At 30.8% G+C, this 18,320-nt stretch overlaps 2 protein-coding genes across 2 annotated transcripts in view; one reads left to right on the top strand and one right to left on the bottom strand.

Annotated features, from left to right (window-relative positions):
- LOC114324174 (nuclear migration protein nudC) overlaps window positions 1-18,320 on the top strand; it is a 332,585-nt gene that overhangs the window by 10,299 nt on the left and 303,966 nt on the right. The gene's annotated exons all lie outside the window — the stretch shown is intronic.
- LOC114324183 (uncharacterized) overlaps window positions 1-18,320 on the bottom strand; it is a 61,571-nt gene that overhangs the window by 4,539 nt on the left and 38,712 nt on the right. The window contains exons 2-3 of the mRNA XM_028271941.2: window positions 7,261-7,365; window positions 1,868-2,243 (exon numbers count right to left, since the gene is read on the bottom strand). Of these exons, the coding sequence (XP_028127742.1) occupies window positions 1,868-2,243; window positions 7,261-7,365 (481 nt within the window). The remainder of the gene's footprint in view (window positions 1-1,867; window positions 2,244-7,260; window positions 7,366-18,320) is intronic.

The following is an 18,320-nucleotide window of genomic DNA, read 5'->3' as shown; positions in this document are numbered from 1 at the left end:
TCAAAATTCGATAAACTGACTAATTCTAACCAACTTTTACTCTATGCAGTTTTTTCACTAAGTCAATATTTTTCGAGTTATTTGCGAGTGAATATGTTCATTTTTTAACAAAAAACAAACACGTTTTTAGACCATTTTTCGCAAATAATTCAAAAAGTAAGTATTTTATCGAAAAAACTATTCTTAGCAAACATAGAGCTTGTAAAAAAGTGAAAAAAAAATGTTTACATGAAGTCTCTAGAAGCAGAGTTATAGCTAAAGAAAAATGGGTTCATATTCGCCAAATTTCAAATAAATATATTTTAACGTGAAATACACAAAAAATGAAGAACTTTTTAGAAACAATTCATTACAACTTTTTTAAAGAGTTTAAAAAGCTTTATTTCTATTTTTATAAAAGAAGATTCTAGTATCAAATGTAAGCAAGTTAAGCTCAAAATACAGTTGGTCACTTTTGATTTGGTAAAAAAATCGGGAAAATTACCTCCTAATTAACAACTTAAATAAAATTAATCGTTACCGCTTCACAAGTTGCTTTATTTATATTGTGTTTATATGATCTGTAAGTTTCATTGATTCAACGTGCTTATTTTTGAAAAAAATTGGTTTTAAAGTAAAATTTTTAAAATTTTTAATTTTGAAAAAAATGCTTTTTTTCAAAATAACTTAAAAATTATTAATAATACCAAAAATCTCAAAGAGTAATAAAATGTACGTTTTGCTTTTCTGGGTATTTTAGATTTTTTGTTTTCCTGTTAGAAAAAAATTGGTTATGCTATGGCTGTTTAAAGTTTGTATACACTCGGGATTAGTGACTCGTTCAAGCCATTTTAACTACAGCCTTTAAAGAAAAGCACTTTGAACTGATGAAACTTACAGATCGTATAAAGATTAAATAATCAAAGTAACTTGTGAAGCGGTAACGATTAACTTTATTTGGGATGCTAATTAGGGGGTGCTTTTCGCGATTCTTTTTACCAAAAAATAAAAGGGACCAACAATATTTTGAGCGTAACTCACTTACTTTTAATGCTAGCGGCTTAAAAAAATAAACCTTTTTTTAAACGCTTTAAAAAAGTTGTAGAGTGTTCCCCAAAAAGTGTTCCGTTTTTTGGTTATTTCTCGATGAAATATTCGATTTGGAATTTGACGAATAAGAACCTACTTTTCATTAGCTACAAATTTGATTCTACTGGGTCTACACACTTCATATATGCACCACTTTTTTCACTTTTTTATAATTTATATTTTTATTAAGAATATTTTTTTCGACAAAATACTTACTTTTTGAGTTATTTGCGAAAAACCATCTAAAAACGTGGTTATTTTGTTGAAAAATTAAAATATTCACTCGCAAATAACTCGAAAAGTATTGACTTATTGAAGAAACTCTATAGAACAAAAGTTGCTTAGAATTAGTCAGTTTATCGAATTCCGAAGTTATTTTGGACATAATATATTTTTTCACCCCCGAGAAGGGGTGAAACTCACCTCCAGGGCAAAAGCACATATCGGCACAATATCACTTTTTTTCTTTGACTTATTAGCTATGTGTATGCCAAATTTTATGTCTAAGCGGTTCTTTAAAATTTAGAGATTTTGCAATATTTTACCGTTAAAGAACGTACTATAGAGGTACGGTAAAGATACATTTAAAAGCTAAGAACTAATGGTACAGAAGCCAAGAAATATATTATGGCCGTATTGGAAATCAAATATGTCTTTGGACGACGACCACCGACTAGATGGATGGATGATATAAAGCACATGAGGCCTACGTTCAGCAGTGGACACATATAGGTTAATTCATGATGATGGTAAGGTTTTTGGCGATATGTTACAAGGTTGTAACATATCGGATACTTACATTCTAAAAGCAATATGGCCGCCATAATTCCTATAGTAAATATAGTAGACATCGTCAGTACCAATATCGTCAACTGGTGCTTCCTACAGAAACTCCTCTGCGGCTGTTTTTGTCTGGTGTTGACGTTGACAACCGTGAAATGTGTACTGCTGGCTACCGAGACGGTGTCTGGTTCTTTCTTCTTATTGACGTCGATAGATGGCGGTAGGTGGTCGATACCGTCTACGGACTGACTTTGGAGATAGTACCGGATGTTTTGGTCACGTGTCGACGCCTCCGTCGTTGGTGGGGGGTTCTCGACGTCGGGCGGATGTTGAAGATGATGGATTTGGGCTAGATTGGCTGCTGTTAGAAGAAGTGAACCAGATCGTACGCTCTGAAAGAAATATATTATTTATTAGTAAATCCATTGTGATCTGGATTAATAAAAATTGTTGTTTGAGTTTCACAGTGTAATGAAAATCAAAATAAAACTCTGATATTTTTCGTGTTATATATAGTCTAAGATCCCACTGCAAACCCACTATCTATTTCCTTGTGGCATTTTTATAATTAACTATTCTAAATGGGAAATAAGCCACAATTTAACTAAAACATGATTTTATTACTGTTTCGACGTCCAAATCGGACGTCGTTGTCAAAATAAAAAATATTAGTAAATTAAAATGTTGTTGGTAAGTAAAAAATTCTTCTAATAATTAAATTCAATCTGGCTTATTTATATCGGTAATTCAGACATATATTATAGATTTTAAAGTAGAAAACTTTAAAATGATATTGCCAATATTTATGAGTTGCATTCCTGGGACGACTTTATTGAAAGAAAGTTCATTCGATTACATGAATCAACCCCAATTCAAGAATATCCGTCACAAAAAATCATAGTAAGTGATCTGTCTTTAAAAAGACAACCACATGCAACGGTGACAGTAAAATTCTCGCGTTAGAGATTCAATAGTAAATTACGAGGAGCATCAGGAAAAAATCTCGTGATACTATCCCGACATCCTAAGTATTTGGTTTTACATTTAGTTTACTCTCAAAATATATTGATATTTTTGATATTCTTGAGTGGGGTTGAGTTCATGTAATCGAATGAACTATCTTTCAGTAAAGTCGTCTCAGGAACGCAACTCATAAATATTGGCAATATAATTTTAAAGTCTTCTACTTTAAAATGTTTAATATAAATATGTCTGAATTACCGATATAAATGAGTCAAATTAAATGAAATTATTAGAAGAATTTTTTACTTAGCACCAACATATTTGTTTAATTTACTAATATTTTGTATTTTGACAACGGCGTCCTATTTGGACGTCGAAACGTTAATAAAATCATTTTTTAGTTAAATTGTGGCTTATCTCCCGTTTAGAATAGTCAAGTATAATGTCTTCTTGGATGTAATTAAAATATATATATTCGCCTACACACAGTATACTGCCTCAGTTAATTTATGTACACATAAATTTTAATTAAGTAACAACAATTACTATTGTTTTACCTTGAAATCGGACTGAAAAAGTCATCCTTCAACTTGAACTTGACCAAGAACAAATTCACAATGAAGGTTTATGGCTGAATCTCTAAATTTTATCGCACCGTTAACGATTTATTATGACCGCTGAACAAATCATCCTCAGCACTGCACAGAAAAAGCGTGTGCATAATTTATGGTCTTCTATTAGCGAATGATCACACGAATGTGGAATGTTCTACAATAAATATGAAGAATAGAAGTTGTTATTTACGTAGTTATACGATTTTTTATTTGTTTGTCTATTAGCAATCGGAATACAAATATTTTGAGGTGATGATTATAACACAACGACATAATAATATTAATATTATACAACTCTGGAGAAACACAGAAACACTATAAAAACAGAATTGCTGACGTCTGAGTTTATTTGACTTAAAAAAAAAACAGGAGCTAAAAATTGTGATGTCATCCTACAAGCGAGGAAAAACATGTGGAAAGCGAGTTCCAGGAAGAACATCCAAGAAGAAGATATGTAAACAACGCCCTTGTGTAGTGGTAACACTGTTCTCCAGACACATGGGTCGTTGTATGGAATTAGTTCTACCTGAAGTTTGAACCTGAGAGTGCCAGAACTATCGGTATCGGTGGAGTTGAAGGTGAGCGAGAAGGTTAAGAGTTTTTGTTTTGGATAGAGAAGCCAACACAAACTATGGCTAGAACAGCACCTTGTACGTTATCATCTATACATTGGAACGGTTCTTGAATCAGAATTTTTGGCTTGCACCTTAATGTTATCTACGATATCTAAAGGCGCATTTAAATCAAAGCGAACACGAACGAACGAACGAACGAACGAATTCGTAGGTGTTCGCTTGGTCATTCGTTCGCTACAAAGTAGAGTAATTTACATTGAAGCGAACGTTCGCATTCGTTGATGATCGGGAGTGCATATTGCCCGCAGATGTTTTTAAGATGGGCCAGTGCCAGTCACACATTGTGTTTAAGTTTATTTTCGTGTTTCTTGCTGGGTAAATTTTAATACAATAAAAGCTTACAAAAATAGCAGGTAGCAGGTATTATACGCTCTTTGAGGGGAGCTTAGAAAATAACATAATAAAGAACCAGCTTTCTTAAAATTTTTCCTAGAAAAAGTTACTTGCTCTTGATATTATGACCACATTATGACTATATTATGTTTAAATAATAAATTGTATAATTGGTGTATCAAAATAAATTTGCTTTTAATTAATTTTAGCAATTAATTTGATTTGGTTACCTCATTAGTGTTTCTGGGTTGAAATGTATCCAATAAAAACATTAGGCTTTTAAAAGCAAACCACTTCGAACCCTCTTTTTGTCTTTCTCGTCTAAATGATGCCAGAAGCTAATTCATTTTTTAGTTCAGAGACATCACAACCCATTCCTATAGAAAAATGTTAAAACAAGCATCAGTTTTTCTGTTTATTATTTTATATAGCTTCGATTTTGGGTTTCATAGGCATATTCCTTATTGCAAAATTATGTTTTCACACCTACACAGGGATACAAATCAGTACTTCTAAACGAATTCGTTCGCTACCGTCTATCCACTGTCCACATTGAACAACGATTTCCTTTGATGATTCGCTCACTTACCGACATCGGTTGGAACATGTGCGAATGCGAACGAATTCGTTCGGTCGTGCTCGATTCGCTGTACAAATACAATAAAGTTAACGAACGAATTCGTTCGTTCCTTCGTTCGTGTTCGCTTTGATTTAAATGCGCCTTAAGGGGAGATTCTTCTATGACGTCATGATACTCATAAGAAAGTTAGTTGCCAGCCAAGTGTAGAAGCTTGGCTAGGAAGAATGGATTTTTTTTCTTGATACGCCTGGTGAGCATCTGATCTAGGCAATGGCAAGAAGTTTTAAAGGTCTCTAGCTCTGTAGTTCAGGGCGCATCTGTTTTGAGATGGACGTTGAGAGGTGACTCATATTTTTTGCAGAAATTGCTTGGAATTAACGCATATAATAATAATTGAGTTATCCTCCCACTTCAAAAAGTCCGGAACATTGTTTAAATAATCAAAATATCAAAAAATGAACGAAAAATTCGATTTTTTTCTTTTTTTGATTATAACTTTAAAAGTATTTACTTTCGAGAAAAGTTGCACTGACATAAAAGTTGCGTAATTAAATTTCCTATAATATAGGATTGTTTAAAAATTTTAAAAATTGTCACCCTTGTTGCAAAATAGCAATAATTGCGAAAAAAACAAAAAAAAAACAAGTATTCGCATTTTACGTTTTTCTACCATTTATGCTACACTTAGGACCTTCATATTTTACCCAGAAAAACTTTATGATATAATATAACATTACTGTCCATTTCATTAAGATCGGTTCAACAGATTTTGCAAAATAAATTTTGCAATCCAGCTTTCGCAAAAAAAATAATTTTTTAAAAATGTTGCAGGACTGAAAATAAAGCAGATAGCAAGTTGAATGATTTTTTTACATGTAGAAGAATACTGTACCTTCCATTTGCAATTTGCAAAATTAAAATCGATTAACTACCACGGCGTCGGGAATTCTTTTAAATAAATATTAATTTTTGGTGCTACGCGCAGGACAGCGGTGTTCGATTCGCACAAGTTGATTTCCACCCTTTCTTTCAATATTTATCTAACATATAATTCTCTTACTTTATATTTTGTTGTATTTTAATATTTTAATTCCATAAAAATCAAACTATTTTGAATATTGTTTGTGAAATATTGTTTAAACAATTGCATATGTTTAAAAATAATAAACTTTTATTCTCCAAGTTAAAATATATGAACAAAGAAAGTTTCTGCTAAAAGTGTTATTTCAAAGGACAGAGTATGTGTTTTTATTTTGCAATAAACAAATTTATTTATTTATATCAAAATTTACTAAAAATTTATCAATCATTATCAAAGGTCATTGGAATGCCCAATCAGAGCAAACGTATCCGCTGTCCTGCAAAAATTAATGTTTATTTAAAAAAATTCCAGACGCCGTGGTAGTTAACCGATTTTAATTTTGCAAATTGCAAATAAAAGGTACAGTATTCTTCTATATGTAAAAAAACATTCAACTTGCTGTCTGCTTTATTTTCAGTCCTGCAACATTTTGAAAAAATGAATTTTTTTGCGAAAGCTGGATTGCAAAATCTATTAAACCGATCTTAATGAAATTTACAGTATTGTTTTACTATATCATAAAGTTTTTCTGGGTAAAATATGAAGGTCCTAATAATTGTAGTATAAAATGGTTGAAAAACGTAAAATGCGAATACTTGTTTTTTATGGGTTTTTCGCAATTATTGCTATTTTGCAACAAGGGTGACAATTTTTAACATCTTTAAGCAATCGTATATTGTAGAAAATTTAATTACGCAACTTTTATGTTAGTGCAATTTTTCTCGGAAATGAATACTTTTAAAGTTATAATTAAAAAAATCGAATTTTTTCCTTAATTTTTTGACATTTTGATTATTTAAACAATGTTCCGGACTTTTTTGAGTGGGAGGATAACTCAAATATTATTATATGAGTTATTTTCAAGCAATTTCTGTAAAAAAATATGAGTCACCTGTCACCTCTCAACATCCAAATGTACTAATATTTTTACAGATGCGCCTTGGTCTACTGTTGATAGAGCTGTCTGTAGTACGTTAAACGCATCTTTTACTGAGGTAACAGAATCTGCCCTCTATAGTGCGGAGATTGGCAAGAGGTGGATTAATACTGACGGACTGAGGACTGGAGTAATTTTGTTTTTTTTATTCCTATTAACTTGTTTTTTTAATTTTTCTTTATTCTTATGCATTTGCTTTTTCTTCAAAACGTCGTCTAGTTCTAAAATTGTTGTTTTAGTAATATTTTTGTGTTTTGTTGACTTACTTGCGTACTATTATTGCTAGATGTTGATCCTTGACTGCTTTTTGAGCTTCGAGCTAGTGTGGGTCTTGGAATATGCCAACTCTTGTCGAGATCTGCTGCAGGAATCTGTAAAAAACACATTTTTTAAATCAAATATGATTACACCAAAATAAAATAATAGTTTTTAGGGGAGTGCAATTAGAACGAAAACATGCAATGTTTCGGAAAAATTCAAACAAGCTTATATTTTTCTACAAGCAAGCAATAACAAACAAGCTTATAATATGTTAAAGTAAAAAGTTTTACTCGCAGATTTGGCCTCTAATTGTTTGTTAATTATTTAAACAATAACAATTGTTTTGTATAAATAATTTTAAAAATATCGTTAAATTCATCATTTTACTTTGATCAAATATGTTTCTATTTTGTTTTTGATTATGCTGAATCCCAATATGGAATTGAAATTTGAAAATTCTTATACAGAAGCTCTTATACAGTATGTCTGCGTAGCTAGGAACCACATGGAAAACTTTTTTATTATCAATTTTACGAAAAAAAGTTATTCTTCATAAAATGCTCTGGATAGTCAAAAATCTAAAACTCAACCATCAGATATCAAGTTATATTAATTTTATACGAGTTATGTCAAAAATATGAATTTCGTTAAAGAGTAAAGTACCTTTATATTCCAGAATATAAAAAAATGCTATTATGAAAAGTTGTTTGAAATTAAAAACTATGTTTAAATATACAATTACATCATTCTAATCGAAAAAAAAAATTTCAATTTTTTCTCATATTACGGATACTCATCATTTTATTACAATGATTATGATAACTATTTTATTATCATTTTTACGAAAAAAAGTTGTTATTCATAAAATGCTCTCCCTGGTATAAAATCTAAGATGCAACCATCAGATATCAAACTTTTTTAATTTTATACGAGGTATGTAAAAAATATGAATTTTTCTTAAGAGTTAAGTGCCTTTATTATTCACAATATTTTAATTAGAAGGATGTAATTGAACACTAAAACAAATTTTCTAATTCCAAACAACTTTTCTTAATAACAATTTTCGATATTCTGAAATGTAATGGTACTTTACTCTTGAGTGAAATTCATATTTTTGACATACCTCGTATAAAATTAATTAAATTTGATATTTGATGATTGCGTCTTATGTTATATACGATGCAGAGTATTTTATAAAGAATAACTTTTTTTCGTAAAACTGATAATAAAAAAGTTATCATTAGGTTCCAAGTTACGCAGACATACTGTATAAGAGCTAAAAAATTTTTTTGCTGAAAATTTATTATTTTTGAAGCTTATTATTAAATGTATTTTAGGTAAGTTTTACAGAAACAAGTTTTGATCACTTTGTATAAACATTTTTTTAGCTGTAGTAATTTTCGGTTTTTGTTATCTTTCTTAATTTTCTCAAAAAGAAATAGTCTATTTAATTTCTAAAGTAAAATAATTCAGTGCATTTTAAAGATTACATCCTAAGCTTTAAAAAAGCACTTATAAAACTGAAATAGATCTGTTCAAACTTGAGTAATACCGTCTTAAAGTGGTGGTAATTCTATAAAACTACGAAGATTTCAAAAATTACATTTTTTGAGACGTCATATCATTTGAATTAAATTTTTGAGATTTTTTTGAATGAAACATCATTTAGTAAGATGCTTGAAACGTAAGTTGTGCAAAATTGAGGGTTTTATAAGAAAAATGGTATTAGTTACACATTTCTAAATAATTTTTAAACAAAATTCATGTATGGCTTACTTTCCGCTCCCACCGTACTTATGCCTATACATTTTACTTATTTTTATTATAACCATAAGATAGCTTAATTATTCTTCTTTCATATTTGTAAAATTTCATTTGATCCATTAGTTAAAGAATTACATTAAAATAACTCAACCGTGCACTTCGCCGTACGCTAGTTTACAGTGCGCCAATGTTTGTAAGAAGGGTGACTTTAGCGTTATAAATAAAAAATTATAGAAGATACAGATTTAATTTTAGAAAATTCTTTATATAATGTTTTTTTGTAAAATTTTTCAATGGTCAAGTCAGTTTTTTTCTAAAATTTATATTTTCGGAGTTACTTAAAAAAACATCTAATTTCGTAGTTCATTTGTTTAATAAAAAATTAAGCACCCACTTCTCGAGTAGAACTTTTTGATATGTTGTTTTTTAAAAATTTCTTAATGAAATTACGAAAAGTTCTATCTTGTTTGATTTTTTCCGAGGTGAAAATCTATATGCACTCCCCTATTTAGTGAAAGAGGGGATATTTTGAGTTTTTTCCCAGAAGAAAGTGTACACGATCGTTTGTAGATGAACTACTAAATATAATTTTTATTTATGTTGAACAAAGAAGACAATACAGTACTGGTGGAATTTTTGGAACATTCTCCCTATTGGTCCAATTATTTGGCTTTATTTATTCCCAAATTTCTCTTAAATTGATCAAATTCTTTTTGGAGTGTACACAGTTTGACCTGATTTACCATGGCCTCAAGGCGTCTAAGCAACCAATAATATTGACGATTGTATAATGTATAAGTACCTTTTGTAAAAAAATTACAATACAGCCACTATTTATTTATAGATCATTATTGTGATTTGTCTGCTGAAAATGATTATTTTATTCATTAAATGCCGTTAAAAACCGTTTTGCAGTTTAAGAAAAACCCACAAATTTAAAAATAAAAAATCCCACAAGTTTGTTGAACTTCTAATCGTGCTAATACGGTAATATCCACAATACATAACAACCACCCACCTCTAATCGCAAGTGTCATAAAAATTCCAAAGTGCTGACTATGTAGCTAAAGAATAGATCCGGTATTGCGTGAAAACCGATCATATGGTCAATTAGCATATATTCGCTAAATTATATAAAATTAAGGCCGCCCTAGAGGTGTGTCCTAAGGAACGAATCACTTAAACGAATCAAAATAATTCATTCATTCATTCATTAAGCATTACAATCATTAGGGATTATTAGTGTGACCAACTAGCCCGAAAAATCCGGGACATGGCCCGAATTACGAAGTTGTGTCCCGGCGTCCCGGAGAAGGCTTCCGGGCCATCCGAATTTTCAACTTTTTGGTAAAAATCTATATTTTCGTTTTTATTCTAAGAATTTACATCAAATTAAATTGTTGAGACGAAAAAAAAAATTATCGTGGTATAAATTTTAATAGTTCTATGAAAGAAAACGAAAACTGTGGAATTTTTTTTATTTGTGTCTTTTAGTTATCGTCTTCCGAAAAGACCATTCAAAAACAATAATAATTCATGTCACAATTAATCATGCCTAGGCACGCATGCCGCATCGAACGATGTAATGAAATGATTGCTGATGCATCTTTTTTTTTTCGGTTTTGTCAACCACTTTAAGTAGATAAACCTCTTGGGTTCGTTCGCGAAATATGATTAATTTCCAAACCGTTGCATGCTTTGAGCCAAATTCAAATCTGCTGCGTTGCAATATGATTTTTTTTATCTAAACATTTATTTTATTGTCAGTACAGTAATCAGTTTGAATCCGAAAATCGATTAGTGACCATCTCGGAATTATTGTTTTTGACCTGACTTTTTCATTCCAATATATTATTATTGTTAATATGAATATGGAACCAACACAAGAAAGTAAAAACAGAAAAACACTTTCAATAAAATATTGGAAGAAGAATTTCTATTTTTGAAAAAAAAAGTAACTCTAACAGTGACATGAAGTGTGATACTTGTGGATAGGAATTTTCGATCGCCCACAGTGGTAGAGCGGATATACTAAGTCACATCAAAAGTGAAAAACACCGAAGAGGTATCTGCTCCGCGTCCAGCAGCAAAAAATTGACTTAATTTTTCAAGCCAACAGCTTCATCGAGCATTGATTTAGAGACAGCAGCTCGGGAAGGTGTTTGGGCGTATCATTTGATTAGGCCCATCAAAAATATCATTGTCAACATAAAAATGTTAAATAACCAATAAAATGATGATATTAGAGTCCTATATTTAAAAAAATAACAAATGGCCCGATTTTCATTCAAAAGTCCCGGATTTTAGGTATTTTTTTCAGCATTGTCCCGGATTCGACTGAATTGGAGTTGGTCACACTAGGGATTATAGATAACGCCATGGCGTTCAAAATCCTATTCTTGGGTGAGGTTGACTACTCCTCTATGTCATTTATAAGCTTGCTGTGTGTCCTTGTTGTAGTGATTCTTTTCTATGTCTTCATATCCTTGCACTGAACTTTCCAGTCTTTAATACTTCATGTTCTTATATCTTCTTCTACATCATCCAGCTATCTTTTAGGCCTTTCTCTACACCTGGGCCATAGTTGTGTATCTTACTATATTTTCTCTCTTCAATTCTTCTTCAATTTCGGCATTTGTTCCCATTGTTCGTTCTCTTCCACTTGTTACATTGTGGCTCAGTATCGTTCTCATTATTTTTCTTCCTTTTCTCTACGATTTTGTTATTACAAAACTCTTAATTTTCCATTTAAAAGAATTATATTTAATTAATAAATATTGTCAATCTCTTGTCCGACAAATTTACAGCCGCGTTTCGTTAGTCCGACAACGTAAATATGTTAATGATGCGGCACCCGGAAACGCGTCCAACCTGCACCCTGAAATTTCTCAGAAAGTGGTAGACTCGCTCAAACGAAGCAGTTTAGACCATTTTTAAGACTTTTGTAATCATCTTCCAAAAAGGACGATGTACCTTGGGCTATATCGTCATGTACTTTGTTTTGTGATCGTTTATCTATAGCCCTATTCTCTTTGCTGCCTTATCTAATTTTTCGATTGCTTTTATGTGTCATCTTCGTCTTTGCTATGATGACTAGATCATCTGCATAATATGCTATTACTTGAAGTAGTTGGTCTGTAATATTGTTTTTGTTGGCGAAGTTTGTCCTCCTTATTATTGCTTAAAATATCAGGTGAAACAGTGCCTTCCTAAACAGTGTTAATTTTGTGATATACTAGTTTACAAATACATGTAGTCTTCATCTTCATTTTTAGGTTTTAGGCATTCTGTTGTTTCTAATTTCTTCTGTATTCTGTTAGATTCTTTTTACGTCGTCTTGCCTTACGTCGTCTTTTCTCTGTCTGTAATGCCTTCCACTCTTCTAAAAATATATTTATCATTCTTGGATTCTAGAATTATGATTGTTTCACATTTATATAACAGAGTATGTAGGGCAATTGAAAGCAGTTTCAAACTCCACTCTACTAGCCAGTATATCTCGAGAAGTTCGTTTTTTCATATTCCTTCATTAACCTTTAGAATCTGACTGACAATGGTTCAAACATCCTTCGGATTAGGATCCGAATGACTCTTCGGATCCGATTCACTAGTTGCACTAGATTAAAAACATCTCTATTATACTGCAAAATTAAAACAAATCGAGGTCTGCCTTCATTGTTGCTAAATATTGAAATTGAAAAGACGAGACTGGGCTTACTAATAAATTAAGGAAATAGTTCTAATGAAACTTTAAATCAATATCACCTTTACAATGTTGCAAAGAAATCCCGGAAAACGTTATAAATACTTACATAAATATGTACATAATTTATAATACATGTGATAAATCTTTTCGCAAATCCTGTTAGATTCTAATGGTAATTTAGACTGGTTGGCATTTTAAATTGAGTGCACAACAACGAAAATATACGAAGGCATTTTAAATACATAATCTACTTTAGCAGCTGATAGACAGAGAGGGAGAACTAGTGGGAATAGATGCATGGGATTGCAGATAATAATAATATATAACGTTGCTAGATAAATAAAAATGAATAAAAAAATATGAAAAAAATATTTTTAAGAAACGCTTTTCTTTAGTTACGAGTGACTAAAATTAAACATAATATAAAAAAATCAACCAAAAAGCAAAAAATAAAAAAAAATTGAAAAAATCTAACACATTCGTTCAAAGAAAAGCGTGGCGCGTCTTCATCGAATGAACGGTTTTCGCACCACGCTTTTCTTTAACGAATATGTTAGATTTTTTAAATTTTTTGTATTTTTTGCTTTTTAGTTGATTTTTTTATAATATGTTTAATTTTAGTCACTCGTAACTAAAGAAAAGCGTTTCTTAAAAATATTTTTTTCATATTTTTTTATTTTTTACTTTTTAGTCTTACACTTTTCAAACATTAAAATATATCGGCATGTTTATTAAAATATGTATACATAAATCATATGATGTACAAACATGAAAAGTAGTCGGAATTGGCAAAAAATTTGAAACTTTATTGTTTATTTATGAAGTATAACGTAAACAATTAACGTAAAAAGTGAAATTATGTATAGTTCATATAATTAGCTACAATCTGTAAAAGTTTCAAGTTTCTTCATTGTAAAAAACAAGAGAATTTAAGCGTTTTCCGTTAAAATCGTTTTTTTATTTAAACAATTAATAAACAAAAAATTTTTTTATTGACTATTCGTGTATTGTTCCCGCGAATGCATATGTCTGCAAATTTTTAGCCATTTGCATTGAAGAAAAGGCAGTCAAATTAACGTCCAAAGATTTGACCCAAACGATTGAACTAAAGAAAAGCGTTTAATTAATTAACGACAAAACGAATTCTAATGTTAATTGTAGCACAAAACGTCTCTACCGGTGCTTTTTCTAAGACTACGATAAAAACACGAATTTTTTGAATTCGAGTTTTGGTTGAAGTTTTGTTTCGTATCGTATTGAAATTTGACACGAATAAACGCCGATTTATATATAAAAAAATATATGTTTATTTATGAAGCATAACGTAAAAAGTGAAATTATGTATAGTTCATATCATTAGCTACAATCCGTAAAAGTTTCAAGTTTCTACATTGTACTTGATGTACATGTATATGAGTTACTTGGTAATAAGACACAAATAATAAATCCCACAACAAAAGAAATCAGAATACAAAGAACATAACATAAACAGTTACATAGAACATAGCTTGAAAAGTTATGCAGTAAGATGAACTATTTATTAGGTAGAAATTTGTTGGTAGAATCATCATGAAATACTTCACACGCAAGAAAGAGGCACCAACGCAAAGAAACTAACTACGAAATCCACGGAATACTTTTTTTTTGGTTTAGAACCTTTAGCCACGTAATTACATATAAAATTATTAATCGTTCATACAAAATTGTCCAGTATACACTTAAAAATAAAGAATAATAAAAAATAAAGTTTACAAATAACAATGTCTACTTACTATGTTAATAAATACAACTATGCTAATTGTTATTTTTTTTTCACTACGATAGGAACTAAACCCGATTCAACCTCTCGGAGATTTAGAACCTCTTAGTGATTTTTTTAAATCTTTTTTTTTAATATTTTTTTTAATCTTTTTTTTTATTATTATTTTTTAATCTTTTTTTTGTTATTTTTTTAATCTTTTTTTATATAATTTTTTTTTTCGAACATAGGTTACAAAATAATATAATTAATAACAGGAAATATCTCATTCATACATAATACAAAGGAAATACCTATCATATACCACGGAATACTTATGGTCTGGATCCCGCGTATGAAAAAAAAGTTGATTAATAGCAAGCTGAAAATTTTTTAATAGCTTAAGGGTGTCTAGATGGATAAACTTTGATATATGGCAACACTGGAACAGGGGCAGTTTTAATTGTGGAACAGGTTAAAAATTTGGAACGGTCATACCACGAAAACGGCACATTTATTTTGTCCGACAGAACAGACTTAAACTCTACGAACAGAGATTAAACTCTCATACAAAAATCAGACTGCTATTTATCACCAAATGGGCGTTTTAATGAGTGGAACATGTAGAATATGTCAAATGACAGGAATTATGACAGGTGATAAATATCAGTCTGATTTTTGCACGAGAGTTTAATCTCTGTTCGGAGAGTTTAAGTCTGTTCTGTCGGACAAAATAAATGTGCCGTTTTCATAGTCTGACTGTTCCAAATTTTTAACCTGTTCCACAATTAAAACTGCCCCTGTTCCAGTGTTCCCATATATCAAAGTTTATCCGACTAGACACCCTTAAGCTATTAACAAATTTTCAGCTTGCTATTAATCAACTTTTTTTTCATACGCGGGATCCAGACCTAACAGTTAAAGAATATCGGACAGGATTGCTGAGAATGAAATATTAGAAAACGATAACATCGAGGAAAGCTAGCAAAAACTCAAACATATCATAAATAACGCAGCAACAGAATCACTTGGCGAAAGGAAAGTAACGAACACTAATATACCAAAAAAATACCAAAACAAGGCAATTTTTATTTTTAAATTACGACTTTTTGGCATATATATCATACTAGTGACGTCACCCGTCTGGGCGTGATGACATCATCGATGATTTTTTTAAATAAGAATAGGGGTCGAGTGATAGGTCATTTGAAAGGTAATTCAATTCTCTATTCAGTAATATAAACAATAACATAATTATTTATACAGGGTGTCCAAAAAAATTTTTTTTTGAATTTAATTTATTGACATAAAAAGAAGAATGTGTGTAATTTATTTAATTCAAAATACATTTTACTGCTATTAAAAAACAGGAAAAATGTTTATTTGATAAATAAATATTGTTTTTTGCTTAAATTCAATATTAAAGCAGCCATCCACTTGCCTCTTAACAGTTTGAAATTTAATTTAAGCGAAAAGCAATGATTATTTTTCAAATAAACATTTTTTTCTGTTTTCTGAGAGCAGTAAAATATATTTTGAATTAAATAAATAAAATACATTCTTCTTTTTATATCAATAAATTTAATTTAAAAAATTTTTTTTAGACGTTCTGTATAAATAATTATGTTAATGTTTATACTACTGAATAGAGAATTAAATTACCTTTAAAATGAGCTATCGCACGACCCCTATTCTTATTTAAAAAAATCATTGATGACGTCATCACGCCAAGATGGGTGATGTCACTAGTATGATATATATGCCAAAAAGTCGTAATTTAAAAACAAAATTTGACCTGTTTCGGGATTTTTTTCCAAAGTCGTCCATTCTCGAGAAAATGAATTTATTCCAACCTTTACGTGCTCACTGTATAAAAAAAAAGACTCTATGGTTTAGAGCGGATATGAAGATAAAATGTGAAGAAAAGAAGAAAACCTTTTTACAATACAGAAGTCAGACAAATAAAAAGCGAACTCTGGCAGAGTTTCTCAAAACAGATAGAACACGATTTCTACGGAACACGAAAAGAAATATGAAGAATAATCAGAGGACAAAGAAAAGATATAAACGAACTAATAAAAACAAAACATGGTCAGACTACTTTCGATCCCTTTGTGCTAAAGGTGACGATAATGAACCACCAACACCAGAAGTGACGATAAACGAAGAAATAAACAGTGAGAAGGCAGAGTAAAGGAAAGATTAAGGAAGCTAAAAAATAGAAAATCGTCAGGAGAGGACAGAATACCGAATGAACTCCTAAAGTACGGATGACCAGATCTGACCAAACAGTTATTAAAACTGTAATCCAAAAAATAATATAATAAAAAAGAATACTACAAGTATAGAGTAGTAATAAAGACAATGAGAGACTGTTCCCCAATGAGAAGACGATCAGTGGGAAGACCACGAAAACGATGGAATGACAACTAGGCACATTGAACAAATAAACAGAGCATGTCTATGTCTATACAAAAAGAATGAGAAGACATTTGTTATTATTTTTTATCGAATACAACATTAAAAATACTTCTGTAAAATTTTGCTGAGACAAACACATAGGTAATTTTATTTTGCTCTATCAAATCCTATCCTCTGTAGAAAAAAATTGCAAATGTTTTGTACAAATTGCATTGCTACCCGCAATTAAACCATAAACCAAATCGATCTATACCGGAATTCTTACTCAATCTCTTCGATTTTAAACGGCTTAGCTTAACACTGCGAAAGTGTGTCGGAAACGAATCGTTTTATTATGTTATGTATGTGTTCTTGTAGCTCTGCAATTAGTTTTCTTTTATTTTCTTTAGATTCGCTGATACGCGCCGCCTCATTACCATTATTATTATTTATATAACAAGCGATTCTTGTCTGGCTGAAAGCAAATATAGTGCGGTGATTGTAGGAGGAAATTTGGACGAATTTAAATACACATAGAGTACTATTTTGCCATTTGCACAAAGTTTGACCTATAGCGCAAAAATGTATGGATGTTGCCAAACCTCTTTATACCTCTTTCCTTGATTACAATAAGGCTTTTGACAAAGTCCTACACAATCGCCTGCTACAACTACAGTAGAGCGTCGATTATCCGAACGTCGATCAACCGAACGACCGGTTATCCGAACTCTCGACTCCCGCGCCCCGCACTCGAGTACCGAGCAAGTGTTAGTAATTAACGCTTAAAATATCTTCAATTTTCTTCAATATTGTATCCAAAAATATGTTGTAGCAAAGACTGCACTTTTTTGTTTAATTGCTATTTGTCATTATCAAGATATAAATAAATATGTAGGTATATAAATATGACTTTTATTCACTTGTGGATAAATATGAATGACTATATCAATATAGTTCGATTATCCGAACAAATCAGTTTTCCGAACACCCATGTCCCCCAATTAGTTCGGATAATCGACGCTCTACTGTACTTCAAGATAAAAATCTGGACAAACCTTAACTTTATTCAAGTTTTTGTGTTTTGTTTTCTGGCCTTAGTTTGGAATCTGTAGCCAATTCTTTAATCAAGTTGCATCTGCATAGGTTGGCAACGAACTATCAGAAAAAATAGAAATACAACGGAGGATAAGGCAATGATGCATACTTTCTCCGCTGCTCTTTAATATCTTTATTCAGAATATATCGTTCAGAAAGCACTAAAGGAAACATCAAGTGGAATTAAAGTCAGCGGAGAATCTATAAGTGGCATCAGATACGCCGATGATACGTTACTAATCGTAGAGTCAGTTGAAGAATCGAAGGTTCTAATGAGTAAGATTGTAGATAGTAGCGAAGTAGCCGTACTTACGTTCAATATCAAAAAGACCAAATTCATGACTATTGCAAAGACACAACAA

The sequence above is a fragment of the Diabrotica virgifera genome, chromosome 3, assembly GCF_917563875.1.
Source record: "Diabrotica virgifera virgifera chromosome 3, PGI_DIABVI_V3a".
Taxonomy (NCBI): Eukaryota; Metazoa; Arthropoda; class Insecta; order Coleoptera; family Chrysomelidae; genus Diabrotica; species Diabrotica virgifera.
The sequence above is the reverse complement of the archived record's forward strand: the minus strand, read 5'-3'. Positions and strand labels throughout refer to the sequence as shown.